The sequence below is a fragment of the Bos javanicus genome, chromosome 17 (assembly GCF_032452875.1).
Source record: "Bos javanicus breed banteng chromosome 17, ARS-OSU_banteng_1.0, whole genome shotgun sequence".
Lineage (NCBI taxonomy): Eukaryota > Metazoa > Chordata > Mammalia > Artiodactyla > Bovidae > Bos > Bos javanicus.
Window position 1 is genome coordinate 70,812,071 of NC_083884.1, and position 19,273 is coordinate 70,831,343.

General features: G+C 47.1%; 1 protein-coding gene across 6 annotated transcripts in view; it reads right to left on the bottom strand.

Moving 5' to 3' along the window:
• The window catches only part of PRR14L (proline rich 14 like), a 50,108-nt gene that overhangs the window by 18,896 nt on the left and 11,939 nt on the right, over window positions 1–19,273 (bottom strand). For 4 of the 6 annotated variants that reach the window (XM_061385423.1, XM_061385422.1, XM_061385428.1 and 1 more), the window contains 5 exons: window positions 14,542–14,614; window positions 6,760–11,875; window positions 5,822–5,893; window positions 5,062–5,233; window positions 4,417–4,523 (listed from right to left, as the gene is read on the bottom strand). In XM_061385423.1, coding sequence (XP_061241407.1) covers window positions 4,417–4,523; window positions 5,062–5,233; window positions 5,822–5,893; window positions 6,760–11,875; window positions 14,542–14,614 — 5,540 coding nt within the window. Of the gene's footprint in view, window positions 1–4,416; window positions 4,524–5,061; window positions 5,234–5,821; window positions 5,894–6,759; window positions 11,876–13,907; window positions 14,125–14,541; window positions 14,615–19,273 lie in introns of those variants that run through there. The other 2 variants (XM_061385426.1, XM_061385425.1) reach the window with 2 other exon arrangements.

Below are 19,273 nucleotides of genomic sequence, written 5' to 3' on the forward strand. Positions count from 1 at the left end.
GCAGATTCTTTACCACTGGATCACACAGGAAGTCCCAAGACTAGTACTCTTTTATTTCACTTGTTTGCTTAATTTTCCAGGCTATTCATGCTTTAGTTCTGTACCTACGTTAAATACGTGGCTTCCCGTTCATTCATATCTCTTCCTAAAACTACAGAGCCTGGTCAAGTGTATTTGCTTTAAATTTTGTTTACTGGAATGTACCAGTTACTAAATTACTGCTTCTCAGCTCAGAACGTGCCCTCGGTACCTGCTCTGTGATCATGGAATCTTGGCCTCCTTACACGTTTCTTTTCCACAGTGAGTACAGTGCTGGACTTTGGCAAAAGAAGGCACCAGACGAACACTGGAGGAGGAAGGGAGCTTTTTTCTTGCTCCTGCCACATGGTCCATCGTGGGTGTTTGTGTACTGGGGTGTCTGAGGTGGAGTCAGATGGGGACACTTGGAGGGGCTCAGTCCCAGCTGAAGAGCCAGAGTGTGCAGCCTCCGAGGACTCCTGCAGCACTAGTTTGGTGACCACTGCACCACAGATAAGGCATTCAGGGACAGAAGCACATGGTGGGACCCCAACTTCCTGGGGGTCATTTCCTGTGACTCCCCTGGAGCAAGCATCCCCCACTGTAGGCCACGCAACTGCAGCAGCACCCCAACACCCTGGGTGCAGCCCTCCAGCCTCATCTCATGTCCCACAAGGCTGCTGTTGTTTCCTGCTCACCCAGCTCCAGTGTTAGCAACCCAGCCATCTGATGGCTGCAACCATACCTTCTGCAACAAAATGAGACTCCAGTTGAGGTGAGGGCCCTAAGATGCCCTTCAGAATTCTCTGTACGGGGCACTTTCCTGGTGGCTCAGAATCGCCTGCCAATGCAGGAGGCATAGGTTCGATCCCTGGTCTGGGAAGATCCTACATGGCGCAGAGCAACTAAGCCGATGTGTCAAAACTACTGAGCCTGTGCTCTAGAGCCCAGAACTGCAACTACTGAGCCCAAGCGCCCTAGAGCTTGGGCTCCGCAAGAAGAAAAGCCAGTGCAATGAGAAGCCTGCCCACTGCAACCAAGAGCAGCTCCCCGGAACTAGAGAAAATTCTCTGTACACCTCTATGGTTACTCTTCTGTTATATTTATAGTTTAACACTTTAATATTAAACTTGCCCTGTTTAACATACCATGCGGTTTCCATCTCTGAATGGACTCAGACTGATATGTGATACTAAGGTGAAACCCCTAAGGCTTTGCTAGACCACGGGTCCTCACACCGGCATACTGGAAGACTTTCAAGAGAGCACACGGGAACTCAGCTCCAGCGTAATCAACCTTCTGAACTCTAATCTCCTGCTCATGACTCATCTACAAGTGTCCGTACGCTCATGCATAAGTTCCCACAAATTCTTCCCGAATAGTCCCATCCACCCTGAATTCTACCTTAGTATCGGAATCAAATCACTGATCTCACCAACCCCTCTTTACAGATTAATGAAGTCACTGTAAACTTGTCTTGGATGTGTCTCTCCCCACTTAACACAAGGTTCCATGAAGCGGCTTTATCGAGAGGAGACTGGGTCTGGTATAAGGATATCTGGATTTCAGATTCAGTGTGGGATGGAGCTCTCAGAGGGACTTTGTTTCATTCACCTCCTGACTATCATCAGATAACGCCTATTTAAGAAAGAGAGTTTCAAACACCAAAAACAGTTTAACTGTACACAATGTCTTTTTCAAACTATTCTCAACACTCAGTCTGTTATCACTTAGAAAAGCTGGACTTAATAGTTGATTCTTCTTCTTAAAAAAAAAAAGTAACTGAAATGTTTACTGGGACTATCAAACTTTTGAAGATAAAGTATATAAAACTTAGAAGAATTTTAATCAAATGTTATACAGAAACATTAAGTCAATTATTCAATCTTCATCTTATAAAATACAACTTCTACTTTCTGTTAACAACAAAAATGATATGATGAGCTGCCATGACAGCTGGTTTGCAGTGATACACTTGTACCCTACACTGAAGTGATGAGATTTTATATTAATTAATGGATCTTTTTTTCCCATGATTAGTTGTTCCTAAAAGTCTAATCACAGTTTGATTCCTGCATGTGCACACATGTACTGAAGCAACATCATGCTTTGTTATATAGTCCTCTCTTTGTAACTTATTATTTTAGCTACAAATCACATTGCTTTATTATAAATTCAATAACAGGAAATTTTTATACATAAATTTAAACTTTGTCTTATGACTTTTAGAAATCTATAAGATGTATTCCATAGTTTATTTCTCAATGGTCTGTATGGTTCTCTTGAAGGTGAATATTAACATAATTATTGTTTCATAGCCCTGGGCGTGGAGGGGAGACCGTATTTGTGGCACTGTGCCGTTTCATGTAAGAAACTTGGGCATCCATGGATTTTGGTATCCACAGGAACTCTTGGAACCACTTGCCCGAGGATACTGAGGGACGACTGCATTTGAATTGGAAAACAGAAAAGTAAGGAAATAAGACTGATCCGGCTGATGGGCTTGAAAAATAAAATATGCCTTTGCTAATTAAGTTACATGTCAAAAACTTTCCATAAGTTTAAGGCACTAAATCAGCATCTTCAAGACATAAAAGTGTACTTGAAGTAATAAAAACATCTTAATCAAAATGTCTTTGGTAAAGACTTATTGAAGATCCTAGTTTTCAAGCTCACTCATTATATAGGATTAAATAAAGTACCTCTAAGTGACAAAGTAGCATGTAATTTGTTAGCCATCTGATACTGGTCAGATTCTCCTGGGTCACGTCCCACAAACCGAGACACTGCCTACCTACAAAGCCTGGGTAACAGAACCCAAGGGAGTCAGCACTTTTCAATTCTTTGCTTTCAAAAAAAAATTAAGTGATAAATCATTAAATATAATTTGATGATAGATCACTGAGGTATTTTTTAATACTACTTGACAGAACTTGAAAGGGTTGAATGTCACTATTCCACTAAAACTCTCTCCACTCCCACTACTTATCTAAATAAGGTGAATAAGGTTTTCTAGAACTTGTATCTACCAAAAAATTGAAGATAGGATATCATAATTCTGAACCCTATTTTGTTCTAATAAAAAGGACTATTCAACACAGGATATCTGAAATACTTTAAAAATTTCTCTTGAAAAGACATTGCAAAAAAAAAAAAGAAAGAAAAGACATTGTAGGATGATCAATAAAAGAACTATAGGATACAACACATTAAGATAAAACCAAGTGGGAAAAGCGGAACGTCAATCATAGTAATAGTTAACTGTCACATCTGTATTGTGTGAAGCAATAAAATAGATACATTTTTTTCTCAACTGGACTGTACAACAATTTTAAATATTGGGAATTCTTATTTACCTTCTACAGGTAAGTCCTTGATGTTCAGGAGGGTGAAATAACTTACTTTGGGTTAATCAAGGGACCCAGGCTTCAATTCGCCAATGAGAAATGAATGCGTGAAATCCATCCCAAAGGAAATGTAACTAGACATCTTATAAAAATGTGTGTGTCTTCATTGTGTGTGCGTGCGTGTGTCACATGCACAGTCGTGTCCCTCTCTTTGTGACCCCAAGCACTGCAGCCCACCAGGCTCCTCGTCCATGGAATTTTACAGGCAAGAATCCTGGAGTGGGCTGCCATTCCCTTCTCCATGGGATCGTCCGGGCCCAGGGATCGAACCCGGGTCTCGTGCATCTCCTGCATTGGCAGGTGGACCCTTTACCACTAGCGCCACCTGGAAAGCACATGTGTGTAATGCACATCATCCCCAAACTCCAGTCATGTCAAATACACAATCCAGAATCATGCCCAATACATAATTTAGTAACCGTTTTCTTCTCACTTCGCTCTTTAGGGATGAGCAATCATCTCTGTCACAAAAATCTTTAGAATCCAAAATTTTAAATCATCTCTGTACCATAACACGGATCTAGCATTTTCTTTAAAAAAAAAAAAAAAGACTTCTCTCATAACTTGTGGGTCGCTTTCTAGTTCTGCGTGCAGAATGTCGTGAGTCTGGGCTGTGCAGTTGAGTGAGACCTGTGGGGATAGGAGCCACCAGGGCCAGGACAGAAGTTCCGGCATAACACAGGTGTCTCAGCCACTGAGCCCTGGCACCGGCACCTAAGCCTCGAGACAACAGCAGTGCCGACTTCCCAGCACCCCTGGAGGAGGCATTGGGATTGTAAACACAGAGGGACCTGGCACAGAGAGCTCAGGAAGTGACCCAGAACCCTGCACACAAATCTCTGGCCACAGTACTGGTGAAATTCTTTTGGATAAATTCCTAAAAGTATTGATATAACAAAAGCTCAGAGTATATGGTCATTGAAAAGGCCACTATATTATACTAAACAATTTCCAGAAAAATACATCCGTGTGTGTTAGAGAAGGCGCTCACCTTTTGGGTCGAGGAAGGCCCATGGGCGTGAGGTTAGGGTCTGGCTTAGGAATGGTTTTCCGGATGCGAATCTGTGAGACTTTCTTCGGCCTCTTCTCCAGCTCAGCCTATTTTTAAGAAGAAAGACAGGTTGTAAGTCATTCTAAATACACAGAGGCCCCTTTGTTGACACTCACCACACTACTTTCTCAGTGTACAGGTGGCTTCGGGAAGCAGTTTTATGACAGAGCTCTCCCAACCACTCCTCCCAACAGCATTTTCAGCAACTGCCCTCTTCATGTCACTGTGCGTGCAGTTCAGATACTAAGATGATCAATACACAAGTTTAAAACTGTTGGAGACAGTGGATGTTGAGAAACTGAAGCACAGCATCATTCACTCATCTCTGAATGTGTCAAGTCCCCTGCTCTGTGCTTCAATTCTCTGAATGTTGTTAAACGCGTCATTAAGAAAAAAGGGTCCGGAGAGCAACGAGGATGAAGAGATCCCAGGCACCCTTTAGTGGCCAATGGAAGAGCCCCTGTCCTGGTGACATCCGGGACTGGGCTGAAGCTACAGGTGGCAGTAAGGAGACCCGGGGGTTGTCTGCACCTGTCGCGGAAGCTGAGGCGCCTCTGCCACCCGAGCCCACCGCACCAAGTTTACCTCTTTCTGGTCTGGAGGGCTGCCCTGTGGTCGGGGGCAGGCGGCCGTCACACCGTCCAGCTCGTCAAACCCGGGAACCGGGAACTCTGAGGCTGAGAACAGGAGCTTGCTGACGGCTGAGTCTGTTACCAGGTGAGACTTTGGTACCAAGGCAGGGAATGGAGGCTCTAGCCTGAGAGAGACAGCGGAGAGAGAGACAAAGAAGCAAATGTGGGACAGGTTCACCTTCCACGCCGGCACTAAGTGACATTCCCGTAAGGCTGTCCCCATGTTGCTTCTGGACACGCCTGTGTCTGCGTGTGTGATAAACTACAAGAATGTGGTCAAGCCAGTTCCCTGGGGTGGAATAAGGAAACTTGGAAGATGCAGTGAATAAGGAAAAAAATGGGAAAAGGCAAGGAGTGCTTGCAGGAAGAAGACATTTAGGGAACTGAACAAACAAATTGTGCTTGGATATGATCAACAGCATCCGGGCACTGAAATCGGCTCAAGACCTGAGATGTATCTTGAGGGGACTTGCAGTACAATGACCTGGCTCCTGATTTTGACTTTTTTCATTTTTTAAGTAAATGGGACTGATCACACAAATCACACAACTTTAGTTACACAGTCCTGAAGCTGAACCTCTGCCTGTGCACCTGAGAGATGCAGATCAGGCTTAGAAGGAGAACAGAGGCCAGAACTGCACCGAGCTCAACCCACAGCAGCTGCTAGAGTACCCCCCTCAGCCCCACGTCTCCCTCCCTCCGCAAGTCCTCACCTCATGTGACTGCCGCCGGCACTGTAAGCAGCTTCCAGGCCCGGAAGAGGCATGGACGGTAACACGGTGCGGCTGAAGTGGAGCAAGAATAAACAGTGACAGGTCAGGGTGGCAGGATGGTGGGAAAGGCTGTGGGGCCCCGCAGGTTTGGAAGGATGCTCAGTCAGAGCCCAGGGAAGACCTGAGAAGCGTCCATCTACCCATGGAGACAAAAACCTGCCTCCAGGGCATGGAATTTACATGTCCACGCCCATCACTGGAATGGAGGTGGGCTGACAGGAGGGCTGTGTCCTGACTTAAATGGAAAGGCAGAGAGAGATTAGAAGGCAAACTGATATTGGTGAAATTATTTTCAACTGTTCTCAGTGGTCAAACCACAAGAACTCTTTCCCAGTTCATAAAAGCCTATGAATTCTATAGCTATAACATGTACATGCCAATCTTTGAAGTTCCTCTGCTCCAGAAAGAAACAGAGGTAGGCTTATAAATAGTCTGGGTGTTTGCCTGCATAATTAATTTAAAAAGTACTTCTGTATACTTTACACACCAAACACCGAGTATAACAGCTGTGAACAGATCATAGATACAAGTCACAAGTCACCACTTACAGTCTTTAACACACAGTGCGATTTTTTCTTGGCAAGAAGAGGGCAAGAGAAGAAAAGGAGAGATTTAAGATTTAACGGTTCGTAGAATTAAACCAACAGAATGAAGGAAGGTACCAAATAAAGGGTTCTGCAGGAAATCCAGATCCTTCAGGAAAATTCGAGGGGCCCGCACTTCAGAATTACTGCTGCACTTTCTTAGCAGAGATCTGGCAATAAACAGGCAATGCAGACACAGACTCTGAGCCTTGTAGCTTTAGGAGCGCCCTCCCCTCTCCCCAGTGGGAGGATGCAAACACGGGACTTCAGCAAAGGACGGGGCATGGAGTTTACCTGCTCGTGGCGCCCAGAGGTGACTGCCGCTTGCTGTGAGAGGGTGGAAGGGCAGAGATGTCCAAGGGGCAGGCGGAAGGCCCATGCTGGCTCCAGATGGACAGCACCCGGCCCACCGAGTAGGGCAGGGAGCAGAAGACCTTGTCAGCTATGGAGGCGGGAGACCGCAGCCCTTTGAGGCCCTGTGTTAACTGGGTCATGAAGAGCCTCTGCATGGCAGGCGTGTGGCTGACGCAGCTCCGTTTCTTCGTCCAGATCCGGTAGCATCCCGGGGAGCAGAGTGCTAGGAGCGTGTGGAGCCCGAGGACGGAACAGCCCCCTCTGGTCTGGACTAGGGCGGTGGCCCTGCGGTCCTGGAGGGGAACTGGAGGCTGGGCGCCTGCCTGGCTGCAGAGGCCAGGGTCTTCCCTGAATGTGGCCATTCCAGGGCAGCCTTGGGCCAGGAAGAAGGAGAAGGTCCACTTGGGAGGTGGAGAACGGCCCCAGCGGGCCTCTCCTAAGGCGAGTCTCGCGGGCGCACAGTGCTCGGGGAAAGTCCTAGGGGACTCGGCCACGCGCTCAGGGCCCAGCTTCACACGGAAGGATACCGGGAAGGTTTCGGAACCGAGCAGCAGCAATGGCATCTTGTCACTCACATCTATGAAGCTCATTTTGACAGTTTCGAGCGAATAAAGCATCAGGGGTTTACTGCTAGGCCTTCTGTCCCAGTCACCAGCTGCCAGACACGGGTTCAGCTGCGTCATGCTGCAGGAGAAGCCGTCCAGGAGCCTCCGGTATCGGAGCTGCTTGTAGCTTTTAGCCATGGGGAGAAGGTCCGAGGAGCACCGCCGGGACCGCAGCTTCTGGGTCCTGGCAGCGGGGACCAGTCTGGAGGCGAGGACAGACAGCTTGCTGAGTAAGGCCAATTCTTTGGTAGGCATCCGCACATTCAGGCCCCCCGAGGGTGGGCCCGGGGCGGCCTTCAGCTTTGGTACGTGGCTCACAAGGCTTCTGGCAGGGGCTGTTTCGGGCTCTGGGCACGCAGGTACAGACATGGCACGGGAAGTGAGAAACCTGTGTGCTTTCGTGGGGATGGTCTCAGAGGAACTCTTTAGGAAAGCAGAATGTGCAATTCTACTCCTTTTCCTCCCTACGGAGACCAGCTCCTGGCAGGAGACTTTCTTGCAGGTTCGGGGGGGCTGCTTCTTTAAGGGCAGCGCCCCCTTCCTGTGAGAAGTGTTCCCAAAGGCACCGTGGAAGGCCTCCCGCCCCGTGGAGCTGGGGTCTTGAGCACGCCGAGGGGCAGCGCGGGGGCCGGGGCACGTGCATGACTCTGTGTCCTTTCTCAGCGGGTGACACGAGCTTTCCTCCTCCTCGTCAATGGGCTTCTGAGGCCCCACGGCAGAGGCGCCCGTGGCCGGCTTTGCTGAGGTGACTTCCGTTTCTGAGGCGGGCTCATTTTCGCCACCCTGAGGTGGGCTCTGACTCTGCCCCTCATCTGACAACGTATGAGATGGTGTGCACTGTCCCAACACTGTGTGTGCTTCTTTCTGGCGTGCCTGCTCCTCTTCCTTGTGGCTCAGAACCTTCTGGCTTGGGCGTCTCTCCGAGTCAGCCGGCACCCTCGGAGCTCTAAGGTGGGTCTGAGATGCCTGGCTCGGGACGTCAGCGAGACCGCCTTCCCTGATTGCCATCTCTTGCGACTCCTGCCCGGCAGGAAACTGACCCCACGGCCCGCTCTGCTGCTCTGCAGTGTCTTCTCCTTTCACGTTAGTTTCTGCATCTAGCGTCAAAGGCGAGCTCTCCGCCCTAATGGCTGTGCTGCTCTCTTTGCTAGGCTCACTCTCACTCCTTGGTGCTCCTCCTTCCATCTCAGGCAGGACTGTGGTGTTCTTATTCTCACAAGGCATTTCACCGTCTATTGGCTTAAAAAGGTTTTGGGGGTCAGCTTCTTCACTATTAATAATTGTTTCTGATTTTTTTTGAGACAATGGGTGCAAAGGCATTATCTCAGTGGATTTCGGGCTTCTCGAGGGGACAGAGTTTACATCGTGGTGTCCAGAAGATGTCAACTCTAGTGAAGAAATTCCAATGGTATTTTCTTTGTCTTGCTCAGGATTTATTTCTAGTCTTGATCCTTCAATTGTTCCTTGTGTTTCTCTCAGGGATGCTTCTTTAACTTGCTCTTCATGATGAATGTAATTTAAAGACATATTTATTTTACCCAATACTCTTACATCTGGTTCATGATCTGCGACAGACCCTGTGTCAGGCACACAAGGGCCTGGACACACTTCCATTTCACAGTCTTCTACGGGTCTCCATACTTTCTCTTCACATGATTTTTTAATATTGAGAGAGTCTGATGTAGAAGAAGCAGCATCTTGAAAATCCGACTCCTGGTCAATCACTCCTATAAATGCAGCGACAGGCGCTCCCCTCTGGGACAGCGTACTCGCTGAGGCTTCCGGCGACGTTGCCCTGGCGTGCCTTGCACCCCCAGTGAGAGTACCAGAAACCCTTCCATCCAGAATGCCTTCTGTGGGCTCATCACTACAGCCTGTGGAGACCACATGTGCTGTCCCATCTGTGGGCTCTGCACAATCAGAAGTCCTCCCACAGCCCCCTTTCTTGGGGCTCCTGCCAGATGCTGAACTGTTACTGCCTGAACCAACGGGTGGAGCCTTCAGGCTGTGGCTCGCCTCTCTGTCAGGCTCTGTGGGCGACTTGCACTGGTCACGGCCGAGCGTCTCCTCAGCTGGGTTACCTTCACCTCTGCATTCACTGGGTCCGCCTGGGTTACCCTGGGAGCCGAGGGCGTCATCTGCCTTCTGCTTGGGAGTTTCAGCTGCTTGGTTCACGTTCTTAACACCGGAGAACATTATGGGAGGAAACTGGCCAAACAGTTTTTCAGGACTTGGAATGTTTGTGGGTTGGTTTAATTCTTGTGCGACACGAGCAGAAACGTCACGTTGACAGAACACAGTCTCTTTGGGTGTGTCCTGTTCTTTTTCCTCTGGCCCCTCCTTGCACGGTCGGGTGGTTTGGTCTGGAGCTTCACTGTTTAACGTGCCTGCCGTCATTTCATCTCTGGCCTCACCTCCAGGAAGGCTGCCTTCAGTTTCTCCCTCACCTGGCTCACTTTGCTCCGATGCACAATTCTTTCTACAGCTGCAGCTTTCCACAGAGCTGTCTCTCTCTTGGGAGTGGTGATCGATATGCTGAAAGGTATCTTCATACTTGGTTAACAGACAGTTCTCAACGCCCAGGGTCGTTCTGCTGGGCTCCAGGGCAGCACACCTGCTCTCCTCTGGGACGTTTTTCCTCACACAAAGGCAGCTAGAGAGATCCTGAGACGGAACGCTCTGACGTTCCCGGACTGAGACCTCTACAGGCAAGGCTGCCACTTTGCTCTTATCTGAGGGAAGTCCAGAATGCAGACTACCTGCTCCCGAATTAGCTGCTTCGGTCTTTCTTTCTAGGCGTTCTGATCTGCTGTTTGAAGAGGCACCACAGGTTCTGTCACTTGGTGGAGAGATGTCTTCTGTCTTTGTTTTCACAGGAATGGGGTGGGTTCCGGCAGTGACAGCTGCGCCATCCTCTGATGGAGGGCGCTGGCTCTGGCGGGAACCCCCGCTCACTGCCACAGGCATCTCTTTGTCGCTTGGCAACTTTGTGTGGGTTTCAGAATTAAGGGACACTTGATTTAAAACACATTCACTTCCTGTTTTGTTTACAACCAGTTTGTTGTCATGAGGAAATTTATTCACCTCCCAGGCAGCGCTCTGTTTACCTAAATGTGGACCATGGTCCTGGGCATTTTGTATGGCTATTTCTGACTCAGGCCTGTCATCAAGTTCTAGGGATGGTGGCAATGGAGTAATGTGTTTCTTGGGCTTAGACATCTCATTTATAGAATTTATCTGGTCCTCTGGTGTTAAACTCACAAGGGATTTCCCTTCAATTAAAAATCCATTAGGTGAGGCTTGGTTTAACTGGGGTCTGCCTTCTAGATTTCTCTGGGTACGGACTATGGAGTCACAGTCTCTACTGTGAGTCTTCTCAGTCAGCACACTGGGCTCTAGGGTAGTTGTCTGTTCTGGTTCTTCAATCTGCACTGAGGAGGGAAAATGACTCCCTTCAGAGTCTGTGCCTGGTTGGCTCATTTCAGCAAAAGTTCCTCTGTGGTCCTCATTGTTTGCCAAGCTACCGTGAACATCTAAAGTGATTTTCAAATCATTTTTTTCAAGCATTCCTTCCATGGCTTTAGTAAAAGAACTGGGTATGAAGGAACTGGAGCAGCCTATATGGGGACTGCCTCGAGGGCAGTAGTGATCGTGGGCATTTTCTTTGGGGAAGACAGTAGTCTCTTTTTTTCCAGAACAGTGGCGACTAGAATTCTCTCCTGGTTGCCTGGTGTTAACAAGGAAGAGTTCTCTTTCACTTCTAGGGTTCAAAGGCTGTTTGTGTTCTTCTCTAGAAGACAAGTTCTGGCTTTGACCATTCCCATCCAAACAGGAACTGTGCGTCTTTCCAGCAGATCCCTTTGGCAAGCCATCACCTTCAAGACCATGCTTTTCTGAGGATGTTGTTCTGGATCCTAGACCAGATAAACCTGATGTGAAATGGGAAACTTTAGAATTTTCTTCTGAGGGTTCTGTTATAACCACCTTTCTTGTGGCTTTGGGACTGTCATGTGCAGAACTGTGTCTCTCACTGTGGTGCCCAGGGACCTGTTGGTGATTGTCATCGGCTTCACAGACAAGGTTTAATTTACGTAACTCTTCCTCCCTGCTGTCCACTTTGGAAACAGCACTGTTCCCTGGTAACAATGACAACCAAGAAGGATAAGTTCTTATTTCTTCACATTCTTTTTCTTTTGGATTTGCTTCTGTTAATCCAGGGTCCACAATGTTTAAAGGCTCTAGAGAAACTAAGGTGCTGGACTCTGAAACCTCAGCACTGGTCATGATTTCGTCTGTCTCTGAGTGTCCACGACACCCAGCCAAGAGACCCTGACTCACACGGCCATTCTCGAGTCCTTTGTTATCGTCCACCTTAGTTCCATGGACCTTCGTAACTTGGACTTCCTCAGTAGATGTCAGAAGAGTTTCAGCTGTGATTTGTACATTTCCTTCTGCACAAGAGAAATAAATCTGAATTAATGTGTAATCATTTGCTCTAACTTCATAAATTTAATCACGCAACAAAAACAACTCCAAAAGAGGATTGCAAAGTTAGTGTTACAATACCATTGGCTTTGTTCTTCTTTGCAAAATATGACAGAGAGCCAAAAGAGTACCTGAAAGAAACAGGTTATTCTGAACAAATCCTTTCTTTAAATGTGTTACTTACTTAAACATACTGACCTAGCTGGACAAATGACGATAATGGGAGACATACGCTTACTTCAGAAGCTTTCTTACTTAGGAAGCTTTCATCCTAAAGCATTTATAAAGCAGACTCACATTAAAATAGCTTATGTTACGAAATGACCATCTTAATACTCGAATAAATAAGTAATAAATAAAATTATCTTTGAAATAGAATAGTAACATATAAAGCCTTAAGTAAAAGAGATTAATCTGTAAGTGGAATATGAGTCTTGAACCCGATTACCTGCAAGGCTTGCCTCCCTACAGGGTCGGTCATGAGTTGGTAATAATTGAAGGTGAGAGACAGGTTCACAGGGATTTAGTATTTTTTCCTTTCCTCTTCTGAGTAAGTGAGAAATTTTTCATTATGAAACATTAAAACACACACACAAAATACCTAAGATGTAAATGTAACTCATGAAGGAGTTTTACTTCCCAGAAGTTCTCTGAAACTCTAGGCACAGGATGCAGTATAAAGAAGTTCCCCCAACCTGTTAATCTACAAAAGACTTTTTGTCCCTCTCCCAAAGCTGTTCACATAGAGGTAAATATGTGTATATGCCTGTACGTATGCTGCATGCATATAACAGGACGCCTGCACTAAGCAGACAAAGCAAGATGCAAATCAACCTATAGATCTAGTTCCCACTAGAACATAAGCTCCACGAGGGGAATGATCACCTCTGATTTGGTATCTCCACCTCCCTGTTGTCTAGCGTAATACCCGGTACATAACAGCACTCAGTAAATATTTGTGGAGCTGATAAATGACTACAGTTAGGTGACATCAACAAATGCTATTGGATCTTACTGCTCACTCTGTACTGAACACCCCATGGTGACCCTGGTGACTGGTAGGTATGTTACAGATGTCAGCAGAACAAGGAATTAAGTGAGGGAAGCTGTTACAAGTTAGGCACACTGGAGGGTGAAATGTGTTCTGTGAGGTGTATACCTGTTTCAGCAGCACAGGAGTTTTGTGACCTTGGTTGAACATCCTGGATTTGTAGTCGTGTGACAACTGTTTAAATGGTGCTTACATTTGCAGAAATTGACAGACAGTCTTAAACTTGTATGAAAATGCAATGGACACATAACACCCAACACACATCTTGAACAAAGAAAATGGACTGGAGGGGTTGGAGAGGAGGATAAGGAGCCTGCAAGATGGAAATGTTCCATTTTTTTTATTGTGTCAGTACAGCTGTGATTATACAACTGCATGTTTGTGTACACACACACACACAAGTGAATTTCACTGTATGTAAGCTATACCTTAATTAAAAAAAAAAGTCAGTGCCCCAAATGTCTAGACCGCTTCCTGGTTGCCTTTTAAATGGGTGTGGTACTGGCTCATTTTTCAACTTTCCACTCTTCCAAAATGTGAATTACAGGAAGATAATGACTATCCTCAACTTCAGAGCTTTACTCTCCACAGGACAGCAAGGCCTTTGAGCCACAGAGAGAAACTCCAGCAGCAGGAAGCAGGAGGATGAACTAGGACAAGTGTCCTTTCTCACAGGGATGGTCTGCACCCCCTTTTCTGTCCAGGCTGCCAAGCATCATCATCAAATCTGACGCTGTTCCACAGTAACAAAATGTTCATGTGATTAAACATATTTGCTGGTTTTTTTTTTTTTTTGCACCTCTAATTATTCTACATAGTTAATCTTAATTATGTAACAGATACACACAGAATCTTGGCTCAGCACCCTCTTTTAGGCCTCGGTTTCTTGCTTAATCAATGAACAGATCAATCACAATGAAGCAGTATCTCTGAGGCCCATATCCTACCATTGTTTTGAGGAGCAAATATGTGTACGTGCTCAGTCACGTCTGACTCTTCGCGACCCCCTGGACTGTAGCCCATCAGGCTCCCCTGTCCGTGGGATTCTCCAGGCAAGAGCAGTTTGCCATTCCCTTCTCCAGGGGATCTTCCCAAGCCAGGGATCAAACCTGAGTCTCTTGCATCTCCTGCATTGGCAGGCAGAGTTCTTTACCACTGCAAAACCTGAGGAGCAAATGAGGTAACAGAAATGAGCTTGGCAAACTCTCAAGGTGATGGGGAGTGGACGTGGGATGAACACAGTGGGATGTCCTGTGAGGCAGTAGTTCCTGCCCTGTCCATGTGAACTCGTTTGGAAGGCAGGGTTGCTTTATAAAGTCAAATGGAAGATTCCAAACTAGTTTTAAGGTTCAACTCATAGTCAATGCCTCATTACAGAAAAAGTGGGAAGCAAAGTTAGTCACAGAAGAGGCACCATTGGATAACACCAGGGGCCTCCGAGCATGTCCATGGGCAGTAATACCAACAGCTGCTACAGCCGGTCCTTTGTGCAAGACGGGGTCCTACAATCCTCATGTTCTCAGTGGGAACAAAAATGGTGTAACAAGTGGAAAAAGGAAAGGATGTGAGAGAAATGGATACCTTTGTTCCTCAGACCATCTTCAGGGAGGCCCGTGCATAAAAGTTCTTCACTTGCCTGCATCCAGAGGTCCTCCTGCGGTAAGAAAACCCAGTGGTCAAGGAAGACCCAGAGACTCCGAGCTCACAATGCCAACGATCCTCTGAGAGGCTTCTCTGCAGCTCTTAGAAATGTGCTAGTGGTCACAAGGACTGGGAACTGAAGGAAGCCGCAAATTCAAGTTCATATTATTAGTAAAATTCCCATTCCTCTAGACTTTGAACTTGAAAAGTCAAGTTTCCCAAGGTCCTGACAGATCCAAACAAAACCTTGTGTCTTCTGAATCAATAAACACACTGGTGCAGTGTGATCTTAATAAAGTGAAAACCTAACTGGAAACTATCAGGAAGTTGGATGGCACCCAGCCCCTAACCATGTTCTTTCTTCCTGGAAGGGCTACTTTCCCTTTTCATCCCTGTTCACTGGAGCAGGGGATGAGGGGGAGCACCATCAATGACAACGGACAAGAGGGACTTCAGGAAAACAGGCAGGGGCAGCGTGGGTGTGGAGCCCGATGAGGACAGGGTCCAAGTGGGCTGGCAAGCTGCAGACGCCGACTGACCAACGACGGCTGCTCACATCAAAGTGTCCTTCTGGCTCACCTCTGTTTATCTGCCCACTGATTTACATTTGTTTTTTTTTTTTTTTGCAATGTAGACCCCAGACCAGTTGGACCCAAAGGTTGACAATGTGCACTCCTACTTACCTCATCACTGACCCATCAGAAGGGTGTCCACCAGCTAATCACGCCCTCTTTGAACAATTACTATAAAACTCCTCACTGTCTTCCCCAAGTGGGGACACTTGGATTTGAGGGCATTAGCCCACTGTGTCCCCCTTTGCCTGGCAAAGCAATAAAGTTATCCTTTTCTACTTCACCTGTCCCAAAACTCTGTCCCAGAGATTTGACTCAGCACCAGCATCGGGGCACAGAGAGGCTGAACTTCTCGCATCACCCTGAGGAAATTGAGGGTAGGAACTACATGCCCGCCGGCCAGCATTCAACTGCCGCAGCCACGCCACGCGTGACGGCGCACCCCAAGGAGACTCAGGAAGAGAGGCACAGGACACTGACCTCAGGGAGCTGAGGTGTGCGTCAGAGGAATGAGTTCAGTGAGTTCAGACTCTTGCATCTTCCCACACAGACAAAAGCACTAAATTCCTTAACTGGAGATATCTGGGGGTTTTTGGTCTTCTTCTATTTTTTAAAAAAATCTTTTGGTTTTTCTTTTTGCCTCGCCCTGAGGCACGAGGGGTTTAGTACTCCCCCTCCCCACCAAGGGTGGAGCTCTTGTCCCCTGAAGCGGAAGTGTGGAGTTCTAACCACTGGTTTTCTTTTACATCAATAATCTTTTGATGTTCAAAAAAAAAAAAAAAGAGCAGAATTTTCCCCTACACTAATTTAATTGGTAAGTACAAGATTCTGACTGACACAACACTCACTTAAATCTACAGATGGTGAAGTCACTGTTGTAACTTCTGACAATTTTTTTTATAGCACTTAAAAAAACAATAAGCAAAACCATTTCATCTCTAAGCAAAGTTCTGCAGTGGAAACAGAAGACCCAAGTGATGGCAAGTACAGGGGGAAAAAAGTATCGTCACTGGACCTGAGAGAAGAGGCCTGGCACGGAGCGTCATGCAGGAAGCAGGACTGTGCCTTTGCTTTTTCTCGAAACTTTAGAGATGAATGCTTTGGCGAAGCATGAACTCAAAACACCTCTCTCCCACAGAACTTACTGTTACTGTACTTGACCAAAGCGTACAGATTCTAGCGTGATGCTGGGTCAAATGTATTTGCAAATGGGGAGAGGAGAAAGCTCTTACTCATCATGGAAGGAAGGACGGAACTAGAAAATCACCACTTGGGAACCATCATGATTATTACCTCAAGGAGACTCATCAGTGGGTGTTAAACCTACTGGCTAAAAGTTTGAATGAGAAACAGAAATAATTACGTATTCTTCAAATATCGCCCCACAAGATACTCAATAATTGTGAAGGGGAAAATGGTACCTCCACAGTGGAGAGGCCGGGCAGTTCCCCTGCCCAGGAGGGAGGCACCCCCTACACCAAGCCTGCGAGAGGATGTATGGAGAAGAACCAATCATTTCTGTGGGATTCCTGCCCCGCTAAATGCACAACCACGATCTGATCATGAGGAAATGTCTGACAAACCCAAGCTGAGGACAATGCTACAAAATAAACGGCCTGCACTCTGCAAGTGTCAAGGTCATGAGCTGAGGAAACACTGCAGATTAAAGGAGACTGAAGAGACATGACAAATGAATGCCACGAGTGATCTTGAATTTTTCTCTTAGATCAAAAAAACATTTTCTTTTGCTAAAAGACGTCAGTGGGACAACTGGTCCAGTGTGAATGTGGTCTTTCGATAAAAGGGTTAATGTCTTGATTTTGATTCGTGTACTGCAGCCACCTAACAGAATGCCGGATGTCTGTGAGTAAATACACAGTCAGGCATTTAAGCCTCACATCTGCAACTGCAAACTAAGATCAGAAGGGGAAAAAAGCAAATGTGGTGAAAAGCTAACAGGAGAGGGATCCACATGAAGGCCTTCACATTGCTTCTGCAACTCTTCTGTGAGTCTCAAATTATTTCAAAATGAAAGGTTAAGAAAGCACCTTTTTCTGTGGTAACCCTTATCCTTACTCCAAATGACACTGCCCTGCACACTTCTAATTCTCAGGCTGTGTCTGAGGGGTGAGACTGGATGCTATTCGAATAGTTCTTCAGATCAACACTCTATAGGCAAGGCCGAGTGCTGGAGCAGAAGCCGAGGGGGGAGGACCCAGACTCAGCTCTGCTCCAGCCTCAGGATGCCCAACTGTAGCTTCGCAGGGCGGAGAGCGAGCTCCTAGGTGGTTTTATAAATGGGGACCACAGACAGCTTGCGCCATGAACAGAAGCTCTCGCCACCCAGCACACCTCAGACACTTGTCATCCCTTCCTGTGAGAAAGCTGACAGGACTGTCATCAGCAGACCCCGGTGTCATCTGGGGTGACCGCCCTAAGCTCTTCTGGGTCTAAAGAGCCTCTGCAGGGTGAGAGTGGACCTCCCGCCATCAGCACACAGCTCCCCTCAGATTCCCAAGGGCCCTGGTGATCTCGCCAGGTGACTCCTGAGGGGGCCCTGGTGGGGCTGCTGGGAGTTCAGTTCCTCCACACCTGCTGCTCGAAGGAGGGGTCCTAGCTAGAGCCCTCCCACCCAAGCCAACTGCTTCAGGTCATCCCCTTCTCCCTGGTTAGCAGCACGATCCTAACAGGGAAGGGGAGAAGCAGGGGCCAAGAGTGACAGACTCCCCTCTCCCTCGCTGACCTCTCGAAAGGTCCTAAGTAAGGAAAAACAAGTCTCCCCGCATAGGGGCTGTGGACCCTACAAAGCTTTAAGTTTCAGATCTGATCTGGGTTATCAGATATGACCAGGTGAGGCTGATGTCGGATGTGAGGGACACCCAAGCACTGCCAGCAGGGTGGTGGGCGACCTCCAGATCAGGTGGGAGCTTGACCAGCCTGGGCCCCAAGTGCAGATAAGAGCACAGAACAGACAACTTGCAAGCTATGGCTGAGTAGCCTAAGTGTCCTGTGTGTAACTCCACCGCCCTCCTAAGGCCAGCCCATCATGTAACACTTGCAAAAACTTATCAGACATGAAGTTCTCTTCCTATAATACTTTATCAGCTAGTTTTTTCCAGTAGTCAGGTACAGATGTGAGAGCTGGACCATAAAGAAGGCTGTGTGTGTGTGCTTAGTCGCTTTAGGTCTGTCTGACTGTGACCCTATGGACTGTAGCCCACCAGGCTCCTCTGTCTGTGGGATTCTCCAGGCAAGAATCCTGGAGTGGGTTGCCATGCCCTCCTCCAGGGGATCTTTCCAACTCAGGGATTGAATCTGTGTCTCCTGGGCCTCCTGCATTGCAGACGGATTCTCTACCAACTGAGCCACCTGGGAAGCCCAAAGAAGGCTGAGTGTCGAAGAATTGATGCTTTTGAACTGTGGTGCTGGAGAAGAGTCTTGAGAACCCCTTGGACTGCAAGGAGATCAAACCAGTCAATCCTAAAGGAAATCAACCCTGAATATTCACTGGAAGGACTAATGCCGAAGCTCAAGTCCCAAAACTCTGGCCACCTGATGCAAAGAGCCGACTCACTGGAAAAGATCCTGATGTTGGGAAAGATTGAGGGCAGGAGGAGAAGGGGCTGTAGAGGATGAGACAGTTAGATAGTATTGCTGACTCAATGGACATGAATTTGAGCAAACTCCAGGAGACAGTGAAGCACAGGGAAGCCTGGCATGCTGCAGTCCATGGGGTCGCAAAGAGTCAGACACGACTTATCGACTGAATAACAACAACAAATGTACTTAAGTTTCAGGATTCCTAGAGGTAAAGTCCTAAACATTTCTCTCTACCATCTAGATTTTTTAAAATGTCCATAACTGATCACTAGTGTCTTAATATTCCTTGCAAAATCTGTTTCCAAGATAAAAGTTAATGTGGATCCCTCTTGCAAATTAAGTGAGATCACTACATCAGTCTGTAGCATGATATACACTACGTAAAATAAGAAAGGCCATACCACAGTGGAATCTGTCAAACCGACAGCGACCTCTCCACCTCAGCCTGCCACAGCCAATGTGTCACTCTCCTGCCCACTGCTTTCAACCAAAATCAACTT